The following is a 25,422-nucleotide window of genomic DNA, read 5'->3' as shown; positions in this document are numbered from 1 at the left end:
CTATCTATCTATCTATCTATCTATCTATCTATCTATCTATCTATCCCTAGTGCCCAGATTGTGGTCTTGAAATACCATTTCCCTCTTAAAAAAATAAAACAAGAGCTCTTAGAGAAACGGCTCATTTAAGGTCTGAACAGAAAAATTATGAGATAGGCTTAGGACATCTTGTCACACCAGATAGCCAAGAAGCTAGCAAAGCCTACTAGGTTATATAAAACTGCTGGGGTTACATAAAAAGGATTCAGGAGCCAACTTGAAGAGACTCCAGCTGGCCACAGATGGGCCAATTTGAGCTTCAATAATGATGATAATTGTAACAGAATGAAACCCTTCAAATATGTTGAAGTCCATGAGTTCAAAATAATATTAAAGAATACTAGTTGGTTACCTTTGGAGAGTGATAGGGAACTAATTCATTATTCTAAAAATAAAAGGAAGAATGAAATATTTATCCTGCCTTTCTTACATAAACAGTACCATGAGGTAACCAAAGAGGAGACAAGGGAAAGCACCTCTTTATAAAAGCATGCCAACTAATCAGTGAAAAGTAATGACAGTATTAAAACATCGCCACTTTGTGCTCGCTACAGCAGCACATATACTAAAATTGGAATGATACAGAGAGATTAGCACGGCCCCTGTGCAAGGATGACACACAAATTTGTGAAGTGTTCTATATTTTTGAAAATAAAAAAAAAAAAAAAATCACCACTTTTCAATCCCTAATAAATGAATAGATCGAGGAGTTAAGCACGAAGAGCTGTTAATGTTGCAGAAAGACAGCCAGACATTATGTGCCTCTTGCTGAATGGATACAATTCCACCTACAATCTTTCCAAAGGGATCAAATTTGAATCCAGCTATCTCTGGATCCAGCTCTGAATCTAGCTGCCAATTTGCAGGGAACTCTGAGGACAGAAAAACATGTTGAACTGCACCAGGAGTGTGCAGCGTCCACATTGTGGGCAACTCTGCAGGTCAAATAGTCAAAGGTCTTCAACAGGTAAATGTAAAGAAAAGAAAGGATTGGAGGGGAGACATGTGGAGTCAAAGAGACCTAAAGGACATATCAAGTTTAAAAAATGAGTAAGACCGTTTATGTCTAGGGATGTACACTTGGCTGATAAAACCATGAGGAAGTGCACTGAAGTGATTACTGCACAAGTCAGACTTTTGGAGGAATGCTGGGCTGGGATGAGGAACATGGAGGCACTTCTGGGGGAGCTTGATAGGTTCTATTTGTTGATCTGGGTAGTGCTTATAGACGGTTTACCTAACAATAATTCATGGAGCCATATTTTATGTGGTTTCTCTATCGATGTTTTATTTTACAATATAAGGTTTTAAAAATAAAATGAAATGTTTTCAGAGACCCAGAGAGTTTAGAGAGCCTTCAGGAGCCTTACGGTTATTTCTAAACATGCACATCTCCTTGGATACCAAGAACACAGCAATGTATAACCTACACTCTCCTAAGCCAAAGGCTTTGGCTCTGGCAGAAAGAGAAGCAGAGCCTCTTTTCCTAGCCATGTGTCATCACCACTTCACCTCAGCCTGCATCCATGTGTGTGTGTGTGCCTGGACGCGTGTGGGAGGTTGGGCACTGATGATGGAGGGAGTAATGGAAAGTATAAACATAAATTGCTGCACTGAGGAAGCTTCACTTATTTAAAAGAAATATATTTTATCCTTTTGAGTCAAGATAACAATAAACTATTAGACTCAGCCTCTATTAAGATTATCCCAGATATTGTAGGGAAAAAAATAACGTATCTATTTTGGGGTACAGCAATTACATTCACAAGACGCCAGCAGCCCCCACGCATTCTCACTGGTGAAACTTCCAAGGCTCTCCTTCTCGGTGACCATGTGCCCACATCACTTCCTTGGGTGCCATTTGTTTTCTGCTGCATTTCTTCACTTTCCCTCTCCTTCTCCAAGGCGAAGAGCTCCTTTCTGTGCTCCCAAGTCATTATCCTTCCCTCCTCCAAAACCTCTTAGGACGTGAGTATGCTGGACATGGAGAGATTTGAGGAGAACCAAGAGATAGTGTGGTAGAGAAAGGAAAGGATCAGACTGGGAGTCCAGGCCTTGGGCTCTAGGCTGGGTTCTACCATAAATTAGTAAGCCATGTGAGTGTGGTTGATTCATTTCATCCCTCTCTGTTCAGTTTTATCGATTGTAAATTGAGGGACTTGAGCTATAAGCTTTCTAAGCTTCCTTCCAAAATAATAATCTATTATTAGTTGCAAGACTGTTTGGCGTTAAGCAAAGGAAACAAATTACCAGCTATGATATCACCAAGATTATTGTCCATTATAGAAAAGTACTTGACTAAGTGTTAGCACGTACTGAGTTCTAACCCCAGCTATGCCCCTAATAACTGCATATTTAAAAAATAAGTCCTTTATCTTGTTAAGCCTATTTCCTCATGCTAAAATGTGAATAACATTCATGTGTCAGGTGTGTTTTAAGACTTTAAATGCAAATTAAAAGACAAATTAGACTAGGAAAAAATAATTGCAATAAAAGCCTGATATTTAGAATGTATAAAAAATTCTCTAAACTCAGCATTAAAAAATCAAATTAGAAAATGGGCAAAACACGTGCACAGACATTTCACTGAAGAGGATCTACAGATGGCAAATAAACACACGAAAAGATGTTCAGTATTATTAGCCATTATAGAAATGCAAATTTAAACCACAATGAGTTAGCACTACTTACCTATCAGGATGGCTAAAATGAAAGGTAGTGATAATATCAAATGCTGGTGAGGATTCATAGGAACTGGATCATTCACATATTGCTGGTAGGAATGTAAAGTGATATAAACACCCTGAAAAATAGTTTGTCAGTTCCCTTCAAAACTAACTATAGATTTACCTACAACTTAGCAATTGGAGTTTTAGGCAATATTACTAGAGAAATTAAAACTTATTTTCACATAGGTACTTGTATATGAATGCCCATAGCAACTTTATTTGTAATAGTCCCAAACTGGAAACCACCCAAATGTCCTTCAGTGAGTGAATAGTTGAAAAACCATGGTATATCCATGTCATAGAATACTACTCAGCAATAAAAAGAAACCCACTATTGATACACACAACTTGGATGAACTCAAAGAAACTATGCTAAGTGAAAAAAGCCAACTTGAAAAGGATAGGCCTAGGTCAACTACTCTGAAACTGGTATACTGGAATTAAACAAATGAGTAAATGAATGGCAGATGGTAAGAGCCAGGTTTATCACTATTGGAGTGGGAGATAAGCAAGAGAAGGTGGCTAGAATGATCCATGTGGCAATGTATTAGAGTGAGAGATATCAGTTTTGACTCATGTTTAGCTTACTGTAGATACAGATGGTTACATATAGAAATATTTGTATATAGTGTATATACATGGGTTAGTGTACATACATATATTTCCTCGTTTTGCCAGCTGAGAGGGCCAAGAAGCAATGACACTCCAGTAAGCAACATGCATACCTAGTGCCCAGATCTTGGTTTCTAATACCATTCTCCAATGAAAGGAACTAGGGGTCCTTGGAGAAATGATTTATTCTAGGACTGCAGAAGGAAATATACAAGATGAGGCTAGAGCATTTTATAATGCCAGCAAGTAGCAAAGTGCTACAAAAACAAAAACTCAAAAACAAACAAACAAACAAAAACAAAAACAACCCCCACACAATGATGGGAGTGTGTTAGAGGACACAGGAGCCAACTGAAAGAATGCCCTTCAACCATAGCTTTATAATTTGAGAAGCAAAATGAATGAAGTAGTATTAGAATACAACTCAAAATATAAAATAAATATCCATGAGTTTGTACCAATATAAATAAATCATTGAGTAAATGAATAAATGGGGGATAAAAGACAAGTTTCTGTATAATTCCACTTACATGAGGTATCTAGAGTAGTCCAACTCATAGAAACAGAAAGTAGAATGGTGGTTGCCAGAGCCTGGTGGGGATGGGGAATGGGGAGTTCTTATTTAATGAGTACAGAGTTTCAGTTTCACAAGATGAAGAAGTTTTGGGGATTAGTTGCACAACAATGTCAATATACTTAACACTACTGAACTGTACACTTAAAAATGGTTAAGATGATAAATTTTATTCTATGTATATTTTACCACAATTTAAAAATTTTTTTTAAAGATTTAATATTGGAAAAACTGATGAAATCCAAAATTTGTAGTTCAGCTAATAGTATTATACCAAAGTTAATTTCTTAGTTTTGATCATTGTACTATGACTATGTAAGATGTTTCCATTAGGGAAAGCCGGGTGAAAGCATTAAATAGAACTCTGTACTGTTTTTGCAACTTTTCTGTAAGCCTAAAATTATTTCAAAATAAAAAGTATTAAAAAACAGAAAAATCTCCTGTGCATAAGAATTTCAAATAATTTATGTATATACTCAGCCCTCAAGGAGGAGGAGCACAACTCTCCACTTCTTAAGTGTGAGTTCTGTGTAGTAATTTCCTTCCAAGGAACAAAGTGCGGAAAAGAGTGGGGGAGAGAGTAATTTTACAGTGCAGAAACCTGACAAACACTTCCTCAGCCAGGCGATCAAGGTCAACATCAACAGCAATAAGTCTTGTTGATAGTATGTACACTTTACCTTTATGATCATCTTCTCAAGAACATACAACCACCATCTAATCATGAGAAAATCTTCAGATGAACCCAACTGAGGGACATTCTATAAAATACCTGACCACTACTCCTCAAAATTGTCAAGGTCATCACAAAAAAAGAAAGTCTGAGAAACTCTCAAAGTCAAGAGGAGCCTAAGGAGACACGATGATTAAATGTAATGTGATGTCCTGGATGAGATCCTGGAACAGAAAAAAGAACATTCGCTAAACACTAAGTACATCCGAATAAAGTGTAGATGTTAGTTAATAATAATATAATAATACCATCTTGTTAATTGTGGCAAATGTACCATACTAATGTCAGATATTAGTAATAAGGAGAACCGGGCTTGGTGCAGGGTTCATGGGAGCTCTCAGTACTATCTTCACAACTTTTCATAAATCTAACACTGTTCTAAAAATAGACTTTATTTTAAAAAAAGGCTACATATTGCACAGTTCCATTTATGTAATGTTCTTGAAGTAAGAAAATTGTAGAGATGGAGTACACATTAGAAATGGCCAGGGATTAGGGATGTTGAGGGACAAGGAGTGGTTAGCATGAGGGAAATCTTTGTGGTGATAGTACAATTGAGTATCTTGACTGCGGTAGTGGTTATGCAAGGCTATACACGTGACAAAATCTCATAGATCTATGCACATACACAACCACACACACAAATGAGGTCCTGTGTAACTAATGAAATCTGAATAAGCTTGATGGATCCTGCCAAAGTCAATTTCTTGGTTTTGATATTGTTCTGTGGTTGTATGGGATGTTGACATGAGATGGAGGGAGACAGTTGGGAGAGGGCTGGACTTTATGTATTTCTTAGCATCCTGCTGTGAATCTATAATTATTTCAAAATAAAAGTTCCAAAGTTTGGAAAATCATAGACCTTCTGGGACATCAAATGTCTACTAGCTTAGTGAATTATATTCATAGAGATGTGACACTGAAACTAGCTGACACATTTGCACAAGGCTGTTTTCTGGGTATTAGGGTTCTCCAAAGAAACAGAATATATATAAATATTCTGTACCACAGAATATTCTATATATATATATATATATATATATAGAGAGAGAGAGAGAGAGAGAGAGATTGATTTATTAAGAGGAATTGGCTCATGTGATAATGGAGGATGAGAAGTCCCACCACCTGGATCTGCTGCCTACAAGCTGGAAACCCAGGAAAGCCAGTGGTGTAATTCAATCCAAATCTGAAGGCCTGGGAACCAGGGGAGCTGATGGTGTAAATTCCAGCCTGACGGCAGGAGACAATGAGATGAGGTGTCCCAGCTCAAACAGTGAGGCAGGAAGAAAAGAGCAATTTCCTCCTTCCTCTGTTTCTTGTTCTGTTCAGGACCTCAACAGATTGGATGATGCCCACCCATATCAGGGATGATGCCCACCCATATACTACTTTACTGAGCCCATGTATTCAAATGCTAATCTCATCTGGAAACACCCTCACAGACACACTCCAAAATAATGTTTTATCTGGGCACCCTGTGGCCAGTCAAGCTGACACACAAAATTAACCATCGCATCTGGTTTAATTGTTTTCTTTCCATTGTTCAGTTTGGGAGTGGATTCTGGTATCTTCTAGAGCACACAGTACTGCTGGCTAAAATGGAGGAAGTCTTGAGAGACTGGCCTTGGAAGTCCCAGGGGCAAGGGCAGCATGGATGGCCTGAGTGAAGAGAAAGAGATCATCTGTAACTTCCAGAGATACAGAGTAGACTTTGAAAAAAAATTTAAGCTTTGTTCTCACAAAATTATTTTTGTGAGAATAAGAAAAAGATGCCTGCTTGGGGAAGATGCCACTCCAAGGGTGCACAGCTTGACAAGGGAGTGCAGGCTGGATTTCTGCTCCCTCTTTCTTTTTCAGCGAGGCCCCGTTGTGCAGGGAACAACCTGTGCAACCTTACATGGCAGCCCTGGCTGAGGATTATACTCTGTCACATGTGGAATTATTGGAGACAGTTACCCAATGAATGAGAGATGTTTGTGGGTTGTGGTCATGAGACTTCCTGGAGGAGGTGGGGTTTGAACTGAACCCTAAAAGATGGGTAGAATTTGGACAGCCAGAGAATAGGAGGAGGAAGTTCATGATCTAGATTTGCTTGAATACAGCTCAATGAGACCTTGTCTTTCTTGTTCATCCTTACATTTTTGGGACTTGGCAATGAGCAGGTAGGGAACGAAGGAAGGAAGGAAGGAAGAAATGAAGGAAGGAAAGACTTGATTGTATGTCCTCATGATTCTACTTTTAACTTCTTCCATACCTTCACATCTATTAATCATATTAGGATAGAATAGACTATGCTAAAGCAAAAAAATCCCAAAACATCATCGGCTTTATACAATGGTGGGGGATAAAGTTGGAAAGTAAAGGTAGGGCCTGTTTGAAGGGTGTAGAAATGACAGATTGGAGACTTTTAGACTTGGAAGGCGCTGAAGATATCATTACGAGTTTAACCTCCCATTTTATAGTGAGACTCAAAAACGTTTTGCTCCTGGGCGTAGAATTCTTTAGTGACCAAGCAGAAATACATCCCAGATCTTTTGCCTTTTATTCCAGGGCTCTATTCACTAAAAAGAGAATTAAGTTTTACAATTTGTTATTAGTGCCGTTGAGTTGATTCTGACTCCTAGCAACCCTCTGTACAGCAGAGCCCTGCCTGGTCTTTTTGTGCCATCCTCTCACTTTCCAGTACTATATCAGATAATGCTCTGCTGCAGTTTTCATGGCCAATTTTTTTGGAAGTGGGTGGCCACGTCCTTCTTCCTAGTCTTTCTAGTCTAGAAGCTCCACTGAAACCTGTCCACCATGGGTGACCCTGCTGGTATTTGAAATACCAGTGGCATAGCTTTCAGCAACACAGCCGCCACAGTATGACAACCAACAGATGGGTAGTGTGGTTCCCTGACCGGGAAATGAACCCAGCTGTGGCAATGAGAGCACCGGATCTTAACCACTAGACCACCAGGGCTGGCTAAAGTTTTAAAATATCAGGCTTAATAATGAGAGAATATGTGTGGTTTCTAACTCTTTTGAGGTTTTAATATTTCTCATTTGTTACTTCCCAATTTTAGCATATGTGAATGTGAATAACACTTCGGAACCAGTTTTTCCTTTAATTAATGCTGGAAATAAAAGCCCCCAAGACACTTTAGGAAAGCGTATTGCCATGACTCCATAACAATTAAAAACCTGGATATTGGCATTTCCCGTAAAAGTGAAAATGTTAGTAATAACAAACAATGGAAATGCACACCACTGTTTGTCACCTCCCAATCCCTTCCACACCCATTCATTATCTAGTCTGACCTATAAAAAGCCTTTTATGACCTTGGGCAAATCCTTTGGCTTTTCACATTCCATTGTCCTCACTCTCTATCACATTTTCGACAGGTTAAACTTTTTGTAGTAACTGATTTCCAATATCTCCACTCTTCTGCCAGCCTCCCCCGCCCCGCCCCCAATAGGCAGCTAGGCTAGCTTCTGCTCATTCCCTTGGGGCGTGTATCTGACAGCAGAAAGCAGAAGGAAAAAAAAATTAAAAAGACTTTTTTCTGGCTTTTCAATTTCAAATGCCTAGAAACTAGGGGGATAGAAAAGACTAGGGCAGAGAGAAACAGTTTGGAAGGAAGTGGGAGCAAGGCTTTCTAAATGACCCCTCCTCCTTCCTTCCCCTCCAGGATACAAAAGGATTCCCTAGATCTGGAACTAAGATTTTGCTATGCTGGTGGAATGGGGTCTTAAAAATTAATAATATTGAGCTGCAGAGAAATTTAAAAATATATATTTCTTCCATCCATCTATTTGTAGACTGAGATTCTTACCAGCCACATACATGAACACATCTGACTTTCCCAAGAATCTTTGTCAGCACATTGCTACTCTGTGGACTGATTAAAGACCTAAAAGTTGAGGCAATCCATTCCAAGGCAACAATTTTGTTCCTGCGTGAGAAGCTAGTGGGAAGAGATTAGGGGAACTCTCAGAAGTCATTGCTGATTTCAGAAATATCAGTGGTCTGATGAATCTGTCTTAGAAAGAAGACTGTACAATGCTTTAACTTCTCCTGGTTCAGTGCAAGACAGTTGGCAGAGAAGAGGGAAAAGAGGGCAAATTCTGCTTTGTTAGAGGCTGCTGACTAAATTCTCTGAATCTCAGGAGACTACCTACAGCACAAGTGTTCCAACCATCCTGAAGCTGACCTAATAATCTTCTCCTGAAGACTTCCATTCATTCCACTAGACTTCTGTTATTCCTCTGTGGGCACTGCAAATGCTGAAAGTGTTAATAAATGTCACGGAGGGTCAGATTGATGGTTAGGGATGGGGAGCTGCTCATAACATTTCCTATTTACCTCCTTGGCTTTTGGAAGAGATCCAACCGAAGAGAAGATAAAGGAAGAAAAGAATACATACATGTATGTATGTTTACATATTCTCAAAGTAAAATGTGCAAATTACACTTTTAACAGGGCTTTTAAAACCTACTCACGAATATAAACTAAAAATTAGGACAGAAAGTGGGAAGAGAAGAAAGTCCCAGCCTGGGGGCTCCACCTTTCTTCTGAGACCCCCCCATCACTCTTTTACCACCAGCAACATTCTGCTTAGAACTGCTAGTTCATTTTTCACATGCAGGCCTTGTAAGTTCCTTCAGAGTAAGGACTGTGGATTCCTGGCCATTGTCCTTAGGGTCTTGCTCAGGCTTTGGGTAGGTGACAAGTTAACTGTCTGTGGTATTGATTAAATAGCCTTTCCTATCACTTCAAACTTTAAATCCATCCTTCAGATATCTGAGATCATGGTATGGTGTTTAGTAAGAAAGCGTAATCCCCGTTCATAATGTTCTCCTAAAAATTTAGAACAGGATGGGTCTTCAACATCCTACAGTACACTTTGATTGCTTTCAGCAGAGGTCTGACTATTTCTTTGAATCAGTTCTGGCTTCATGTCCAGGTGTAATATATTCTGAAGAGTAATCCAGTAAATCAGACTCAAACCTTGCCCACAATGTACTTCCCAGATTCATACAAGAGGCAGAAGTTTGGTTAGAATTTTCTCAATGATTCTGTATCCAGTTGGTGTGAGCAGAGACCCCCAAATGCCATTAAACTCCTTAGTGATGTGAACCAGATGGAAAATAAAACAAAAGAATTCACAACTCATGTTAGACTGAATTGAATGTCTTTAATTTCACACAATGAATAACATATGAATAGGATTAACTTTTTTTTTTTTAATAGTTAAGTGCTCTATACTGTGCTAACCTGATCTGGTAGCGAAAAAGACTGAGTTTTCTTTTAGAAAAAATGTTTAAAACCCAACATCTAAGACCATGGAGGAGCATGACAGTAAAGCATGCCAGATGTATCTACGCCTCAAATAACAGCAAGTCCATGTTCATTTTAAATGTACAAAAATGCTTTATGAATAAAAACTGTTACAAAAAGAACATTTCAAACAATGTACAATTTTTCTTGCCTCTATATTCAATAAAATACAAATACATTTTTTGTTCTAAAATATGTTTACATACAATCAAAGTAGAACATGCAAATTACACTTTAAAAAAGGCTTTTAAAAACCACTTATGAATACAAACTAAAAATTAGCCAGCACGACTTGTAAGACAATCTTGTGCCCCATTTTTTTTCTTTTGAAATATATATATACATATTTAACACATCATGTGCATTTATTATTATTTAAGAAATAGATTTTTTAAAAAAGGAAGAAAAAGAATGACACCAACCTAGGTTGGAACTGCCCTTCTGTGTTGACCAGTGGCAGCTCTTTTCAATTTTCCCCCCTTTAGTGTTTATTATACCTGGGCAAATGGGCAATAGATATCCAGGAAGTTTCTTCCTTGGTTGATATGTGCTTCTAAGACTGTTCTCCAAGTGACTGAGTCCAACAAGGAAGGAAGACTCATCAGTGGGGCGAACTCTCCAAGAAACAAGAGGCAGGGGGAGCCTTGTATTGTGGAAAGAAACTTTAAAAAAACACCAAGAAAATGCTACGGTATATTACAGTTTGAGTTTCTAGGCACTGTGATGACATTATCTGTAAGCTCTGGCATTTGGACCATTGTGATACTATAGGGTAGTGTTGAGAATAATGTCTATATTTATCTACTTTTACATAATGAGAAGGACTGAAAATCCTGCAATGTAACACTTAAATGGCTTTTGAGGCATTTCGGCTTCTGCCACCCCCTCTGTCCACACTACAGTTGGCATTTAAAGGCTTTGGAAATATATGTATAGACTTTAGACAGTTCCCAGGTAAATCTTCCTAGTGGTAGGGAAAAAATATTCTCCAAAAGCTCATTATCTGAATATTGTTGGGTAATAAGCTCTAGGAGGGGGATTTTCTACTTAAGTCCTAAAACCAAATCCTTTATGATCTGCATGTAGTACATCACCTTATACTATAATTCTGTCACCACTTGCTTATCATATTTATAGACCCAGCAATGCACAGAACACAAATTCTCACTGCCATCGAACATGGCCTCTCACTCCGGACAGCAGCCAAGCTAACATGCTAATCCTCTGTCAGCCCTTAGTCACCAACTCTGGGCCGTCAGTGGCTGTTGAGTCCTGGTCCTGCCAAGTCACAAACCAGCCCCTGACGTGCTCTCCTTTCCGTTGACCTGTCTTCCTTGGGTTGTAGCCAGAGTCATGCCATTAGAGGAAGTTAAACTTCTGTTCCTCTTATTTGAGATGAGGAGGTGAAAAGCAAGTGGCCCTGCAGCCACTTAGGAAGGTGGATCAGAGGTCTATCATCACCCTCAAGGAGGCTTTTATATCTCAATTTCATCCTTTGCTCACCCCTAATCAGACTCCCTATATTATAAGTGGGCTCACGCCTGCTCATTGAAGGCAAGTATTCTAGAAAAAACAAAAAAAGAAAGAAAGAAAACCAAGGGGTTTCTCTTATCATGAAATATTTTGTGGAGCTGTTTATGGAGTCTCGTGCATCCCAGATGGTCTCCTCTCTAAATAAAAATGCAGCCACAGAAGGCAGCGTTAGGTGGCTAAAGAACTCCACAATGCAGGTCAGGAGAGCCAGGGTTCTCATCCTGGTTCTGCAAGCAACCAGATGTGAAGCTAGAGCGGCCCAGTGTTGAGCCTGGACAGGACAGGAGAGGCTAATGGAAAGGGGGTAGTTAGAAAATAAGAAAATGGTCATAGCAACGAGATGAGTTAGGTTAATGAAAAGCAAAAGCAAAAAAAAGCATGATACTGAGGGAAGAGCTGGGTAGAGGAGAGAGGAAACTGTGCAGGTGACTGGACTTGCTTCCATCTTCGATCAGCTACTTAGCATGTCTCACTTTTGGTCTTCTGCAGTTTTCCAATCTAAGGGTCATAAATGTAGAGGTTTTGCATTTATCTCACACAACAATTTGCATTTAACTCACATGACATGAATTTATGTACAAGTTGCAACTCTGCTGTCTCTCTCCTGGAATACATTTCGTTGGTTTGGAAATTCTAATCCATCCTAAAGTTATTTGAAATTTCTCACCTACTAGAGGTTAATGCCAATTAAACTTTAGGTCCTTTAAGAAGGTGAGAGAGTGCCAGCTCATTCTCCTCTGCTGGAAGATTTAGTCTGTTCACAGACTCGGTTGGGGAAACAGGACAAGACCGGAAGAAAGGAGGGCAAAAGAAAGAATGAAGGAAATGATTTTCAGAATCGAACAGGAGAGAAACCTCTTTATGGCTTAATTGGAATGAAAATGGTTGCTCTTTCATAGCAATGGTGGGGTGAGCAGGGCTAATTTAAACCTTCCTCTCGAGTGACTTTGGAGCCACTTAGACACGGCTTGGGAATGACAAATTGAAAGTGGCTGGTTTGATTTTGCTGTTCAACTTGTGTGAAATGCCAAAGGTCAACCTAGGTCACAAACTGAGGATCTATGATATAAGCTTTAAAGCACAGGAGAATGCATTCCTTTAAACTCACATATTGCTAGGATTAAATGCGACTGACCTAGTTGGCAGCAAATGATGTGAAGTCCATGGTGACAGTGCAGAATAGGATGACTCTGTGGGTAATTTTAACCAACTGGTGGTGCCAAGACAGAGCGGTGATGTTTGCAAGCATATTAACTTGAGATTTTAAAATTCACTCCCATAGACACCCCATCCCTTATTCTCTTACATTCCCACCAAAAATTCATCTCTCTCTAAGGATATAATGTTGTGTTCTGAAGTGATAATACAATTTCCAGCCGATCCCAACTTCCAGTAAAGAAATTTAATTTGGAAGTAAACCAGATATTCTAATTCCCATTAGAAAATTTAATTCTGTTTCTCAGTGTCTCTCTTTTTATAATCTACCATGCCAGGTGTCTGATGTCTTGCGGAAGGTAAGAGGAGGAGAGAGGGAGGAAATTGAAAATACTTATTTGGAATTTTCTCATCTGACTTTCAGAAAACTTCTACGGCAATGGGATAACTTCATATTCATTCTGAGTCTTCTTAACATGGTTTACTTGGGCTGTGGAAATGGATAATAGAGATGAAATATCTGTCCACGCTAAACCAATGGCTAGAGTACAATTTGGATGAGAAATGTACAATGGAAATTGACCCTTTAAAAGACGATTTGTCACACACAGTTTGCATCCATGCAGACTGATAGATTTATAATTACATTATGTACAAAAATGTTTTAGTTTATTAAGGCAACCACAGTTTGGATACTTTGTCCAAGGTGGCTTGATACAATTGGAGTGGTGATACCCTTTAAGCATTTTCATTTTTTTTTTTTTCAGATAAGAACACTTACTCACATTTGCTTTTAAGAAATAATTATCAAGAGATATTGGACTTCTATTTTCTTTTTTTCCTTTTTCCAACTACCTATGATAGTTATTTGTATTAAAAAAAATCACATACCAAGGCATTATTAGATACTTGTCTTTCTGGTGGGCCTGTGTTGCAGTTTTTGGTGATCTGTCAGTTATTCCATTTGCTGTAGGTTATTAAAACCATTTTTTTTCTGCCTATTCTCTGCTGATATGTTTTAAGTATAAAAATAACCTGGTTGACACCTGGGTCAACATAACCTTGGCTGCTCTAAATCACTTATTAAAAAGGTTCTATCAATACTGAGTATCTGTTTCACAATGATTGGGATTCAAAGCCAAGTTCCTTGGGACAGCATGCCAAGGGTGAACGTTACAACACAGGTAAGGTTTACATCATTTAGGTGTGTACCAAGGAAAAGAAGGCAGCAAGTAAGTTAATGAAAAGGTATATGGAAATATAATGGACAAAAGAAAAGTAGGAACAGAGGATGCTAAGTGTCAGTGTATGTGTGATAAAGGAGGCATACAGAATATGATGCATGTCTAAGGTTGCCTATCACTAGAATTCCACCTTCTGATGACATGAGTCCATCTGAGAAACTGTATCGTTAAGATTCAGGTCACCTGAAGATGACGTTGGTGCCCCAAAGCCTAGCTGAGCTTGAAAAACCAAAACAAATAAAAACCAATTAAATGGAAGTGGGTTACAACAAAGCCAGTTGAGAGATTTGCAGCTTTTCTCCCCTTGGAATGTTTCCTAATTGAGGGTGTTTCCCTTTCAATTTTCCTGGCCAGCAAATGCAACGGAATCAAGGGCGCACCTTGGATGCGGGAGGTCAGGTGGCAGTCAGAGCACCACCGGCTTTCTCCTCCTTGATGGGTCTTCTGTTCGCCTGTAAAGGATCTAGCCATACTGAAGTGCCGCTTGGTTGGGAACTGCTGGAAAGCACAAACAAGCTTCTCTTGAAGGCGTCCCCCTGCTTTGCTTTCCCGAGAGCTACCGATGGCTCAACCCGTCATCTGGCCCGATTCTGCCCGCCCAGCTTCTGGAGAGAAGGGCATCAGTGTCCCTGTAGCGGGGGATTCCGCCCCCACCCCGGCTCACTGCACTTTCAATGTGTCAGTTCCCCCAGCCCCAGGTTCAGACGCCCAGACCCACCCTAGGGAAGGACATCGCTCTCACTCCCTCGGGACTTCCTCTGCCTTTTGGCCTTCACCTCCTCTTCCTGGGGAAGGGGCTGCTGCGGTGGCGGCTGCTGCGGGGGCTGAGCGGGAGGCTGGGGTTTGTGTTTCCTCTTTCCGCCTCCTCGGGGGGTCTTGGGCAGAGGAGGGGGCGGGGGCGGGGGCGGAGGCGGCGGGGGAGGGAGTGGCGGGGGCGGCGGCGGGGGCAGGGGCGGCGCCTCCCGGGCCATGTGGATGACCGCTTCGATGGTGGCCATGATGGTGTCTTGGCTGGCGGCGGGCTCCAAGACAAGCGGGCTCAGGCTCGGCTTCTGACCCCTTTTGCTGGGAAGGTCGATGCATTTTTCCAGCACCGGCATTTGGTCTCTGGAGTCCTCATCGAACTGGGAGGGCTGCTTTCGGGGACGCCCTCTCCTCTTCTTGACGAAGTTGTTGCCTGTCTTTGATTGTCTCTGCAGCCGCTTGGCCTTCAGGATCTTGTTCACGTGGTCCAGGTTCTTCTTGGTGGACAGAATCTTGGTGTAGTTGCACATCTTCCGCACCTCGCACTGGATGGCTTCGATCTCCCGCCTCTTGAATCGCTTCTTCAGGGAGGAGCTGGCTGCAGGAGGGGAACAGAGAAGAAATTGATCACAGGATGCAAACTGCCTTAAACCTAGACTTTTTAGTGACAACTGGCATTATATTTGGCTATGAAGATTACAGAGAGTTAACGCTATGGATATGACTCAGTACCCAATATTTATTCCTTTTTCTTTATTAAAATTAAAAATAATAAAAATAAACATTGGTTGAATATCTTATGTGTCCAAAGCATTTCTATTTACATTATTTCAATCTTCACAACAATCTCGTGAAATACGCTTGTTCCCATTTTTAAGACTTAGAAACTGAGGCTCACCATGTAGGAAGATGTACCATGGAAGTCAATGTCAGAATCACAATATACATTTTCCCAGTACTTCTTTCTATTATAGCCTTTATTTTTCATTCATCCCTTTGACATTTGACCTAATTCAATTTAGCATTAGGTTATACTTTCTCTTTTTGTAGAAGATGTTGAATGAATAAAATGACAAACAGCCCTGCATACCAAGCCATCTGGATCATTCATATGGACTATCACCCTGGAAAAGGAGATGCCTTGACCTGAACTGGACTACCTAACTGAACCTGTTTTATTCCTACCCCTCCTCCACTGACAGAAGGGAGGATTATTTTCTGGGACACTCTATTTGGGATGACATCATCTCTCTAATTTTTTCCCCTCGATGTTCTGACTTGTCAAGTTGCCGGCTGGTGTCCAACTGACCAGGTCCTTCTTAACCAGTTCATCCTCTGGGAGCCTCAAGGGAAATATCAGCCAGGTGTTCCTGAATCACTTACACTTCCGCCACCGGGCTGTTATTTGCAAAGAGCTCTTTTCATGTCCTGGTGGCCAGATGCGTCTCTATTTTATGAGCCAAACTTCTAGTCTCAGGAAGTCCTGTACTGCCGCCACTAAATAGCCTTCAGAACTGCTTCATTTTGAAGTTCAGACACCATAAAGGGTGAATGGCTTCGAGACATAGCCAACTTTTCCTCCTTAGGATGGCTCTTTCTCCTTGTGTTATTCACCAGCAGGCACACATGTACATCCATGACACTCACATGGCACTCACACATACTCTGCTGCCCCATCTTCACACGGGCCGCTCCCTTTGGTCATTTATAAACTTAAGAAGTGAGTCCTTACTTAGTTCGTTGTGGCTGTGATTTACCCTAAATGCTCAACTCCAAAGAAGCCCATGTAGAAGATGCTGAGCCTACGAAACGTCGCAGGCATAAAAAGAAATGTGTTTCATTTTACCATCTTCGTTTGTTGTATCATCCCGTTTTTTCAACTACTAGTGGAGAAGCAGAATAAATAGCTTAAGGGAAATGAGGAAAAAATGCTGAAAACATGGATACCACTCTCACTTATTCTTGGGCACTCCCACTTGTTCTTCCCCCTGCTTTCCCCCACTTCTCTCTCATGCTGTGCCCAACATACATCTCCAGGAGGGTTTCATTTGAAGTTATTTACTCCACTGCCTTCATGGAGTGGAATCCCTGAGTTCCACAGGATAGGTCAAAATGTTACTGCTTTTGGCCAAAGGTCATATAAGACTTACTGAGCAATGAATAACTATTGAACAATGTTCAAAATAAGTTATAAAGATCCAAATAGAACAAAGCCAGAGTGAGCTTCTGTCTACAAAAATTTTTGTAGTTAAGGCTGTAAAAGGAAAAGGTGACTCGATTGTCAAGTTCTCAACGCAGGGATCAATCTTTGTCCGTCTCTATGTTCCTCACGGGGCATAGCATGGTGCCTCGTATATGGAAGGGATTTAAAAATTGTTTCTGGACTGATGAATCACACTAATCATTGCTGCCTTCTACTCATATCATCTGGAAAAGTGTTCTAGTTTGAATTTTTAAAGCAACTGTTGCAAATATAGTGACACTAAGAGTTAGCAGGCCTCCATGTCAGAGCCAAGCAATTTACCTTGTCCACACAGTTCATGAGTAAATGAAAACTAGTTGGAAAACTCCACAGAGCTTTTGGCATCATTCCAAATAACAAGTTCCATTTGCAGTTTACGCTCTCTTTAGTCTACGTCATCCATAGTGGAAAAAAATGCTATGTGATATAGAAGTCAGCATGCAGGGACAAAGTAAACTATTTTGGGCAATTAGTTGGCAATATTTGACACAGTAAAGCTTGACTGGAAAAATCCAAGAGCTGGAGGTCATCTGGGGCAAATACAACCAACAGATTGTCCTTCTTAGTGTTTCCTTTTTAGTGAGAAATGCCAAAAAACAAACACAAAAAGGAACCTAGTAGATAATCCCATATTCAATAATTTGTTATATGCTGCATATTTTTTTATGAAGCCCTTGCACTGAAAAAAGATTATGAAATAGCAATTAATTCTGAGTAGTGTAAACCTACCAAACAGTACTAAAAATATCATAACCAACTTCTTCCTACCCACTATTCACATTTAATCAATGTTAACTTTTTGCCATATACGCTTTATTTTTTTAAAAAAGGAAAACAGATTCAGCTAAGTTAGTGCGCCCCTCTCATCTCCATGCTTGTATTTATTTTTTAGTGTATATATGTGAACCCCTATTGGTAAAAATTAAAAGTCTGAAACTACCTAGTGCTGTTAATGCTGTAAGGAGGTGGGAACACTTGCACACTGTTGGCAGGAGTGTGAATTGGTATGATCATTTTGGAGAGTGATTGGGAAATAGCTATTAGAGTTGAAGATGGGTGTGCTCAGTGCCCCAGCAATTCCATGGCCAAGTTGCCTCCTTTACTCATTTGTAACGGGAGGCCAAGGATATACAAGAATGTTCCTTGAAGCTCAGTGAATGTTACATAAGACTAAAAACAATCTAAATGTTAATTAAAAAGATAATGAATCAACTGCGATATATATTCAAACAACGGAATATGACACATCTGTTAAAAGGAATAAGTACACATAAATATATCAACATGGTTAAAGCTAAAAAAAATGTTGTATAAAAAAGGCAAAATAAAGAAGTATTTGTAAGCATACCATTTATGTAAATTTTAAAACACACAGATCCTTTGAATTTTTATTTCATTTTCAATGTCCAGATGTGAAGGTTTCAAGTGACTACAGTGCAGGAAATCAACTGTAAGCCAAAGAGAGGGTGGATGAGATTTCAACATCTCTTCCCTCCAAAGACTAGACTAGATGCTCTCAAAGTCCCCTTCTATATTTAAAGATTGCTATAATTCTTTCCTCTATTCCTATGGGACTTTATGAAGACCTTAGACTAGTGATGTCTGGTAGAATGTTCTGCAGTGGTGGAAATGATCTATATCTGTGCTGTCCCTTACAGTAGCTACTAACCATATGTGGCTACTGAGCATTGAAATGTGGCTAGTGTGACTGAGAAACTGAATTTTAAATTAAATTTAATTTAAATTTAAATAGCCACATGTGGCTGGTGGCTACCATATTAGGCAACTCAGCTCTAGACCTACCCACCATGAAATCCAGAGGACACATAGGGATTCATTCAGTAAAACACAGACTGTGGGAAGCTCCCAGCAAGCAACCTGGTGCCTTCAACAAATAAGTTGCAAGGAGAGAGGGGGGAGGAAGGGGGATGGGATGGTAAATTAAAAGAAACTTAAGAGATAAAATGACCATATTTGGAGGTCAATTTAAGCAAACTGTCAAAAGAGATCATACTTCATGAACTCATAGAAATTTGAATATTGTCTGGGCATTTCATGATATTATATAATTACTGTTAATTTTCTTAAGTGTGATAATTGCATTGTGATCATGTTTTTTTTAAAAGTATCTATCTTTTAGAAATACATACTAAAATATCTATAGAAGAAGTCATATGATATCAGCTCGGCTTGGTTTCCAAATAATAAGGAAGGGAGGAGGTAAGTGGAAGTATTGATGAAACAAGATTGACCATGAGTTGATATTGTTGAAGCTGAGTGATGGGTACACAGAGGTTTATTATACTATTCTGCCTACTTTGGTATATACTTGACATTTCCATAATACATGGTTAAAAAATATAAATGGTAAGTGGCAATAAAACATCTTTCTTAGAATCTTATGACTGGAAGGTGCTCTGGTTTTCACCCTCTTGGGCTCTATTTCACCTAATAATTTTAGAAGGATTAAAAATGTCTTCATTGAAGGGCATGCATCATCTTTCTAGAAAACTCCTACTGGTAGCTACCCTCCTGGCTTAATGGGATGGGAGAATGAAAGAGTTCTCTGGGTTTTATGCTGTAACCAACTACATAAACCTATGTCATGGCCCAATCTCCATTGATGGCATCAAGTGTTAAGACTTAATATCCTTCTTTCTTTTTTACATTATAATCTTACTGAACATCTGAATTTTATTTTATCCTTATATGTATTATCCAAACTTTCAGTTCAAGTTCATTATCCTTGTATGTGAACAGCAGCAGAGTGCAGGAGAGTAGGAAGGACTCTGGGCAGAGGCAGCTGGAAACCAATGTGAACTAGAATGAACCTCTTAGCTTCTCTGAGTCTCTCTCTCTTCATCTATTACATTGGACGGTTAGACTAGATGCTCTCAAAGTTCCCTTCTAGATTTAAAGATTGCTATAATTCTTTCATATATTCATTATCAATTGCCTTCCCAAATGTGAGGTGGTTTTCTGCATTTAGTTCATGTAATAATTTTGAAATCCTAGTGTGGAGGAGAAGAGGGCTTAGGACTTGGCAAGGTTTGATATTCACAAATCTTTCTCCTTATTGTTTATGATTTCCCTGTCCCTCTAAATGTTTACAGATTTTTCTCTCTTCAAATTGTTTCATTATTAGACAGTAATTTCTGAGCTCTTGCAGGAAGATTGATTCCATATTTGCTTTCCTTCTTATAATTGTCCTATATCTTGCCTGTTCTTTGTAAGTTTTAAAGAATAATCAGGAGTGGCCAAGGCAAAACGCAAATTCATTTCTTCGTAACTCTGCAAGGCAAATCATCTTCTAGACCTTTCTCTGTATTTAAAATTGCCACACAAATGGTTGACTTGGTTTGGGTTCAGATCTAGATTTTCTGTCTCTGTGCTCTCATTATCAGAGGATTGGCTCATCAGCATTCTGTTGATTTTGCCATGTCTTTTATGATAAAGACTAGACTTAGCACTGCTTTTGCAAACAGACTTTATAGATGTAGTATAGGCACTGTGAGCAAGTAAGAGCTAACAAGTCTAGTTATATAGAAGGTTCTCAAGAAATAGGTGCTCATGGCTTAGAGACTGTACTTTGCCCACGTGCACATACCCTGGTTTTACGAGAAAGTTTTGGGTGGGTCGGAGAGGGAGGTGAATTTATCTCTAGACTCATTAGAATTTTTCTTGCTGTTTGAATATCCCTACGAGGAGGTGGGGAAATGAAATGCTGGAGACTGTTGAACTGCCTGGAGTTGAGTTGCCTTCTAGGGTGGACAGGGTTGGAACACCATCTACCTCAATCAAGGCAGGGAGCTACAGCGTGAATTGCTTTGTATGCTGATACATTAGAAGATTCTTCGAAGGCAAAGGCCATGTCTTTTTTCTGTACTCCCAGGGTCCCTAGCACAGGTTCATTCACACAGTGGTACATGGTCTGGTATGTAGTACATGGTCAGCAAATACAAGCTCAAAGGAATTCAACTGTTTGACGTTCTCCCATGTAAATTGTGCATTTTCTTTTTGTACTCTGTACTTAAGTCAGTAACAATCTCTTGTTTTCCTAATGCTGCTTTTAATTTTTTAATAGGAAGTATGAAGCAACCTGCCTTGGCATGCAAACTTTCTTCTGTCATCCTTAGAATTTAAATTAACCTTCAAGGGTCCTGGCCGTAAAAACCCTTTTGAAAAAGATGGCAATTTGCCTCTGCCAGGGAGGCCTCTGCAAGGCAGGGCACATCAGAGTTGCTTCTGGTCATCAGCATGAGGGCTACAGTGCTGCTTTCCAACTGGAAAACCATAACTTAGAATTAAGGGTTAGCAGATGTGGTGGATTTGTCATGATATAAAGGTGCTTCCATTCTGTTCTTTTTTTTTTTTAATTTTTATTGAGGCAATTCCTTTTTTTTTTCTCTGGGAAAGATTCACTCTGAGCTAACATCTGTTGCCAATCTTCCTCTCTTATTTATTTTTTTTCTCCCCAAAGCCCCAGTATATAGTTGTATATCCTAGTTGTAAGTCCTTTTGGTTCTTCTTTGTGAGCTGCCGCCACAGCATGGCTACTGACAGACAAGTGGGGTGGTTCTGCACCCAGGAACCGAACCCAGGCTGCGGAAGCGGAGCACGCTGAACTTTAACCACTAGGCCATCAGGGCTGGCTCTCCATTTTATTCTTAAAGTCATCCTAATACAGTTTGAGGTTTCTTTGAAAATGTGACTAGTTTGTTTGAAGCACAATAACTGCTTGACTACTGAAGGATCTCTTAGGGGTTTATTGTGAAAGAGCATTCCATCTCAGCTGCAATGGCTTGGGGGACCCTGGTCTTTGTTTTGTTCCTATTGCACACTTTCCCTGGGACAGGTAGAGATAGGAGGTAAGGTGGGCAGTTTAGCTGACAGAGAGGTGAAGCAGTGGGGTGCGTGTGCATGCATGTTCACATGTGTGAGCTCTGAAGTGGCAAAGCCACTACACAGTAAGTGCCCCAGCGTGTCTCCCCGAGATCTCCTGGGAGGCATTACTGGTGTTAGGGATTTAGGAATTTGCCTCGCACTCTCCCGCCTCTGTCACCTTGTCCCCACTGCTCACCTCCTCTCCACCTTTCCAGATCGGATTCCATTTTAAACCATCAGCCTCCCACATGGGGTGCACATTCCCCAAGGAGGAAGCAAGACTCTCTACTGGGCTGCAAGAAAAGCATGTTAATATTTTTTATTTATATTATTTATATTTTATCTAAAAATAACTAAGTTAAACATTCTAATGCTTAATATATGGAACAATGGTGATGCCCTTATTTGGGCTGTAAATCAGGTGATGTGTCCCCTGTCCCAACTGGGCATGAAGTTTCTGGAAAAAGAAGAGGCTATGCATTCAAGGAGTTGACAGGGCATCTCATCGGTTTGTTACTTTGAGGTTGTTACGTCCTACATTCTTCATGCTACAGCAGGTCAGCCTGTATGGCTCATTGTAGAAAATTAAGAACTTTAAAAGGAAAAAAAAATTAAAATACTTTGTAATGAGATCAGGAATATCCATAAAATATATCACATACCACAAAGAGTTTTATTGGTTATCTTGCAGCAAACTGTATGAAAGAGTTGCCATTTTCAAACATGAATTTGGCAATTTTATTGTACAAAAAGACCAGGGTTTTAAATGTTCTCACCTTTTCTGAGCAGTCAGTAATGTTACCTAGCAGTTGTTAAAAAAACAACAAAAAAAACCTTAATGTCCCTTTAGGGTAAGATGGGAAAGAAAGTAGCTGCTTTTAGAAAGAATCTCATACTATGGAGACAGCATTTTTGAAGATTGATTGAAAATGTTTCCATTGTTTGGCAATTTTGTTGCTCAAAATGACATATTATAACCTATAAAATCCCTTAAATCTGCAAATTAAAAAATCTTGTAAACAGAGTTAACTTCCAAATGAAGACTTACAGAGATTTGGACTCATTAAAAAATGCATTGCCTTTTGATGTGCAAGATCATCTGATTATTAATAAGCAAGTTAGTTAGCCAAATTTCAACAAAAACCTTTGCTTAATTGATGGATGGATTAAAAAAATAGTATTATGATTTATGCAAAATGATGCACTTTCTCCTTTTGGATCTATGTTTATGTGAAATATCTTTTTAACCTATAACATCTACCAACAGGTATTCAAACAAACTGAACTTGTAATCAGACCTTTAAACTGCTTTATCAAAGCAGTGTTAAAAAAAGTTGTGTTAAAAAAAAAGATTTTCAAAAAGAAGCACATAAAATCAATCACTTGGCCTGCCATAAAACATTAAAAATATTAAACAGTATAAAATTTTGAGGACAACAAATATATTTTTGTTTCATTAATAATGAAAAATTAAATGAAATTTAAAATTATCTTAAGAATATTATTTATTTCAGATTTATCTCAATCTTTTGAAATTTTTATTTTAAAAGATGAGTGCATATATTCTTAATATGTATTTCCATGGGGCAACTGTTCAAAATTATGTTACTGATATTACTGCATGATCAACAAATTTGGAGGGCACTGTTTTAAAGTTTTCCTTTCTTTTCCTAAACTCTTAAAGAGTTTATTTACTTAGTACTTAATCCTAGAAGATCACAACTTTCTATGAGCACATGGCCTAAAAAGCATTAACGCTTCTTGAAGACAGACGGTATATGTTCTTCTTCATACTCCTCATAACAAAAAGCACAGTGCCTTTTTCATAGTAGATGCTTGATTAATATTTCCTGCTGGATTGTTTCAGATTGTGAGCTTCTAGATACCAAAGTGTGGATATCATTAATCTTTTTACTCCCTAAAGCACCTTGAATTGAATTGCATGCAATTCCATGGCAGTGAGAAGAGTGTCCTATCCATGGAGAGCTTCCAGAATGGGATTTGACGCTGACCTCCTTTATTCAGTTAGGTAGTTCCGAGGTCTGGTCCCTAGGTTTTCAGGTCCCTTCACTTCTCTGACCACGGGGAAATAATACCAGTCAGTTCATGAGCCAAGTTTTGGAAAAACCACCTGTGGCTTTGGACAGAGAAAGGCACTGGTAACTTGTCTCCAGGGGGATCCTGAGCCAAGTAAGAACACTGCTAGTTGCTCAGGGACCTCTAAAGGAGGTAACTAGGACTTTGGTAGGCCTGAGAAAGCTGGGTGAAGAAAGCTCAGAGATCAGAGAACTAGCAACAGAGGCGATCACAGCTGTCTATAAGGTGCACTGTGCAAACTCATTAGTAGGAATTGCCCAGGATGGAACCACAGAAAAGTCTTTTAAATGGGTGAGTTTTTCTGGGGATGATGCTTATAGCGTCAGAGTGGCTTCCCAGGCTTTTGGCGAGGGGTGTACTGTGAGGGGTGACACTGGTAAACTGAGGAACATGAGGCCCATTTAGCTCTACTGTTTCAATCAACTTTGGCTTTTGTATGTTGTATGTGGCTCAAGCCCCAGCAGACTGACTAGACAACGTGAGAGGCTGGATAGAAATGTAGCTAATGCCAAAAAGTTTGACGCTACATCTGTTGAGTCTCACAGCATGCCAGGTGGTCACAAGGCGGGGGTGGTCGCACCCTCTCAAAGGGCTCTTTATATTTCTTTTTTCTTCCCTCTCAAACGTGGCATAGCTGTATCCTTAACCATAAATACCATCTCTTATATAATCCTCCAACTATTGTAGACGCATGTTCATACTTGATTGTGAAGATTTTTTCCTGTCTTTATAATTTTTTTAAAAAAGGAAAAACAGGGAATAACAAAGAATAATGTAATAGTCATGATCTTATGAAAATTTTTACATTTTTAACATTTAGGCTCAGATGAAATCAATCCTTGTTGACCATGTTAGAACTTCAAGAATTACATCAAATGGTAAGTATCCATGTTTTGTTTTCCTCCTGGTCTTAATAACTGCATTCGTTTACTTAAATACTCAGGCTTATTATTTACAATCTGATAGAAAACATATTGACCGGGACATTAGAAGAATGGGGTTCTAGTCTCGACTTTTCACCCCTCAGTTGTGGGTCTCCAGACAAATCTCTTAATTTCTTAGCAAGACCCTTAGTTCTGCATAAATATGATTCTGTAAAAATAGTCATACACTTCCAAGTCTTCTCAGTTCTAGGTAAGACATCTTTAATTCCTTCATCTGTGTATTATGAGAGATGAATTCTAGACTATGTTCCATTTTGATCCCCCTCCTCTGGAGATTTTTTCATCTGCCAAATCTCATCCTAAATTTTGGTGCCCAGAATGGAACTGATTTTCTAAGTATGAAGTGATTAGTGCAGAAAAATTGAGTTGATTAATTTCCGTGGTCAAGGCACTATACTTCTATTAATGAGGGCAAGATAAAAAAAAAGAAAAAGAAAAATCCTGCATTTTTTTTTTTTTTGAGCAACATCACACTGTTGGCTCATATTAAATGGAAGCTCAATTAACTCCCTTAAACGTTTTCACATAAACTGTCACCAAACCTGGCCATTGCTGTGTGGAGTTGGTTTTTG

General features: G+C 39.4%; 1 protein-coding gene and 1 non-coding gene across 2 annotated transcripts in view; one reads left to right on the top strand and one right to left on the bottom strand.

Annotated features, from left to right (window-relative positions):
- The first annotated feature begins 580 nt into the window (after positions 1-580).
- Positions 581-686, top strand: LOC147915298 (U6 spliceosomal RNA). Its single transcript, XR_015554371.1, has one exon. It is a non-coding gene; the product is annotated as a U6 spliceosomal RNA (small nuclear RNA).
- A 9,167-nt stretch (positions 687-9,853) lies between these two features.
- SETBP1 (SET binding protein 1) overlaps positions 9,854-25,422 on the bottom strand; it is a 362,547-nt gene continuing 346,978 nt past the window's right edge. The window contains exon 6 of the mRNA XM_087439168.1: positions 9,854-15,281. Within this exon, the coding sequence (XP_087295294.1) occupies positions 14,659-15,281 (623 nt within the window). The 3' untranslated portion in view covers positions 9,854-14,658. The remainder of the gene's footprint in view (positions 15,282-25,422) is intronic.

The sequence above is a fragment of the Ceratotherium simum genome, chromosome 14 (assembly GCF_057802395.1).
Source record: "Ceratotherium simum simum isolate JZ-2026a chromosome 14, ASM5780239v1, whole genome shotgun sequence".
NCBI classification, from domain to species: domain Eukaryota; kingdom Metazoa; phylum Chordata; class Mammalia; order Perissodactyla; family Rhinocerotidae; genus Ceratotherium; species Ceratotherium simum.
This window is presented reverse-complemented; position numbering and strand designations above follow the sequence as displayed.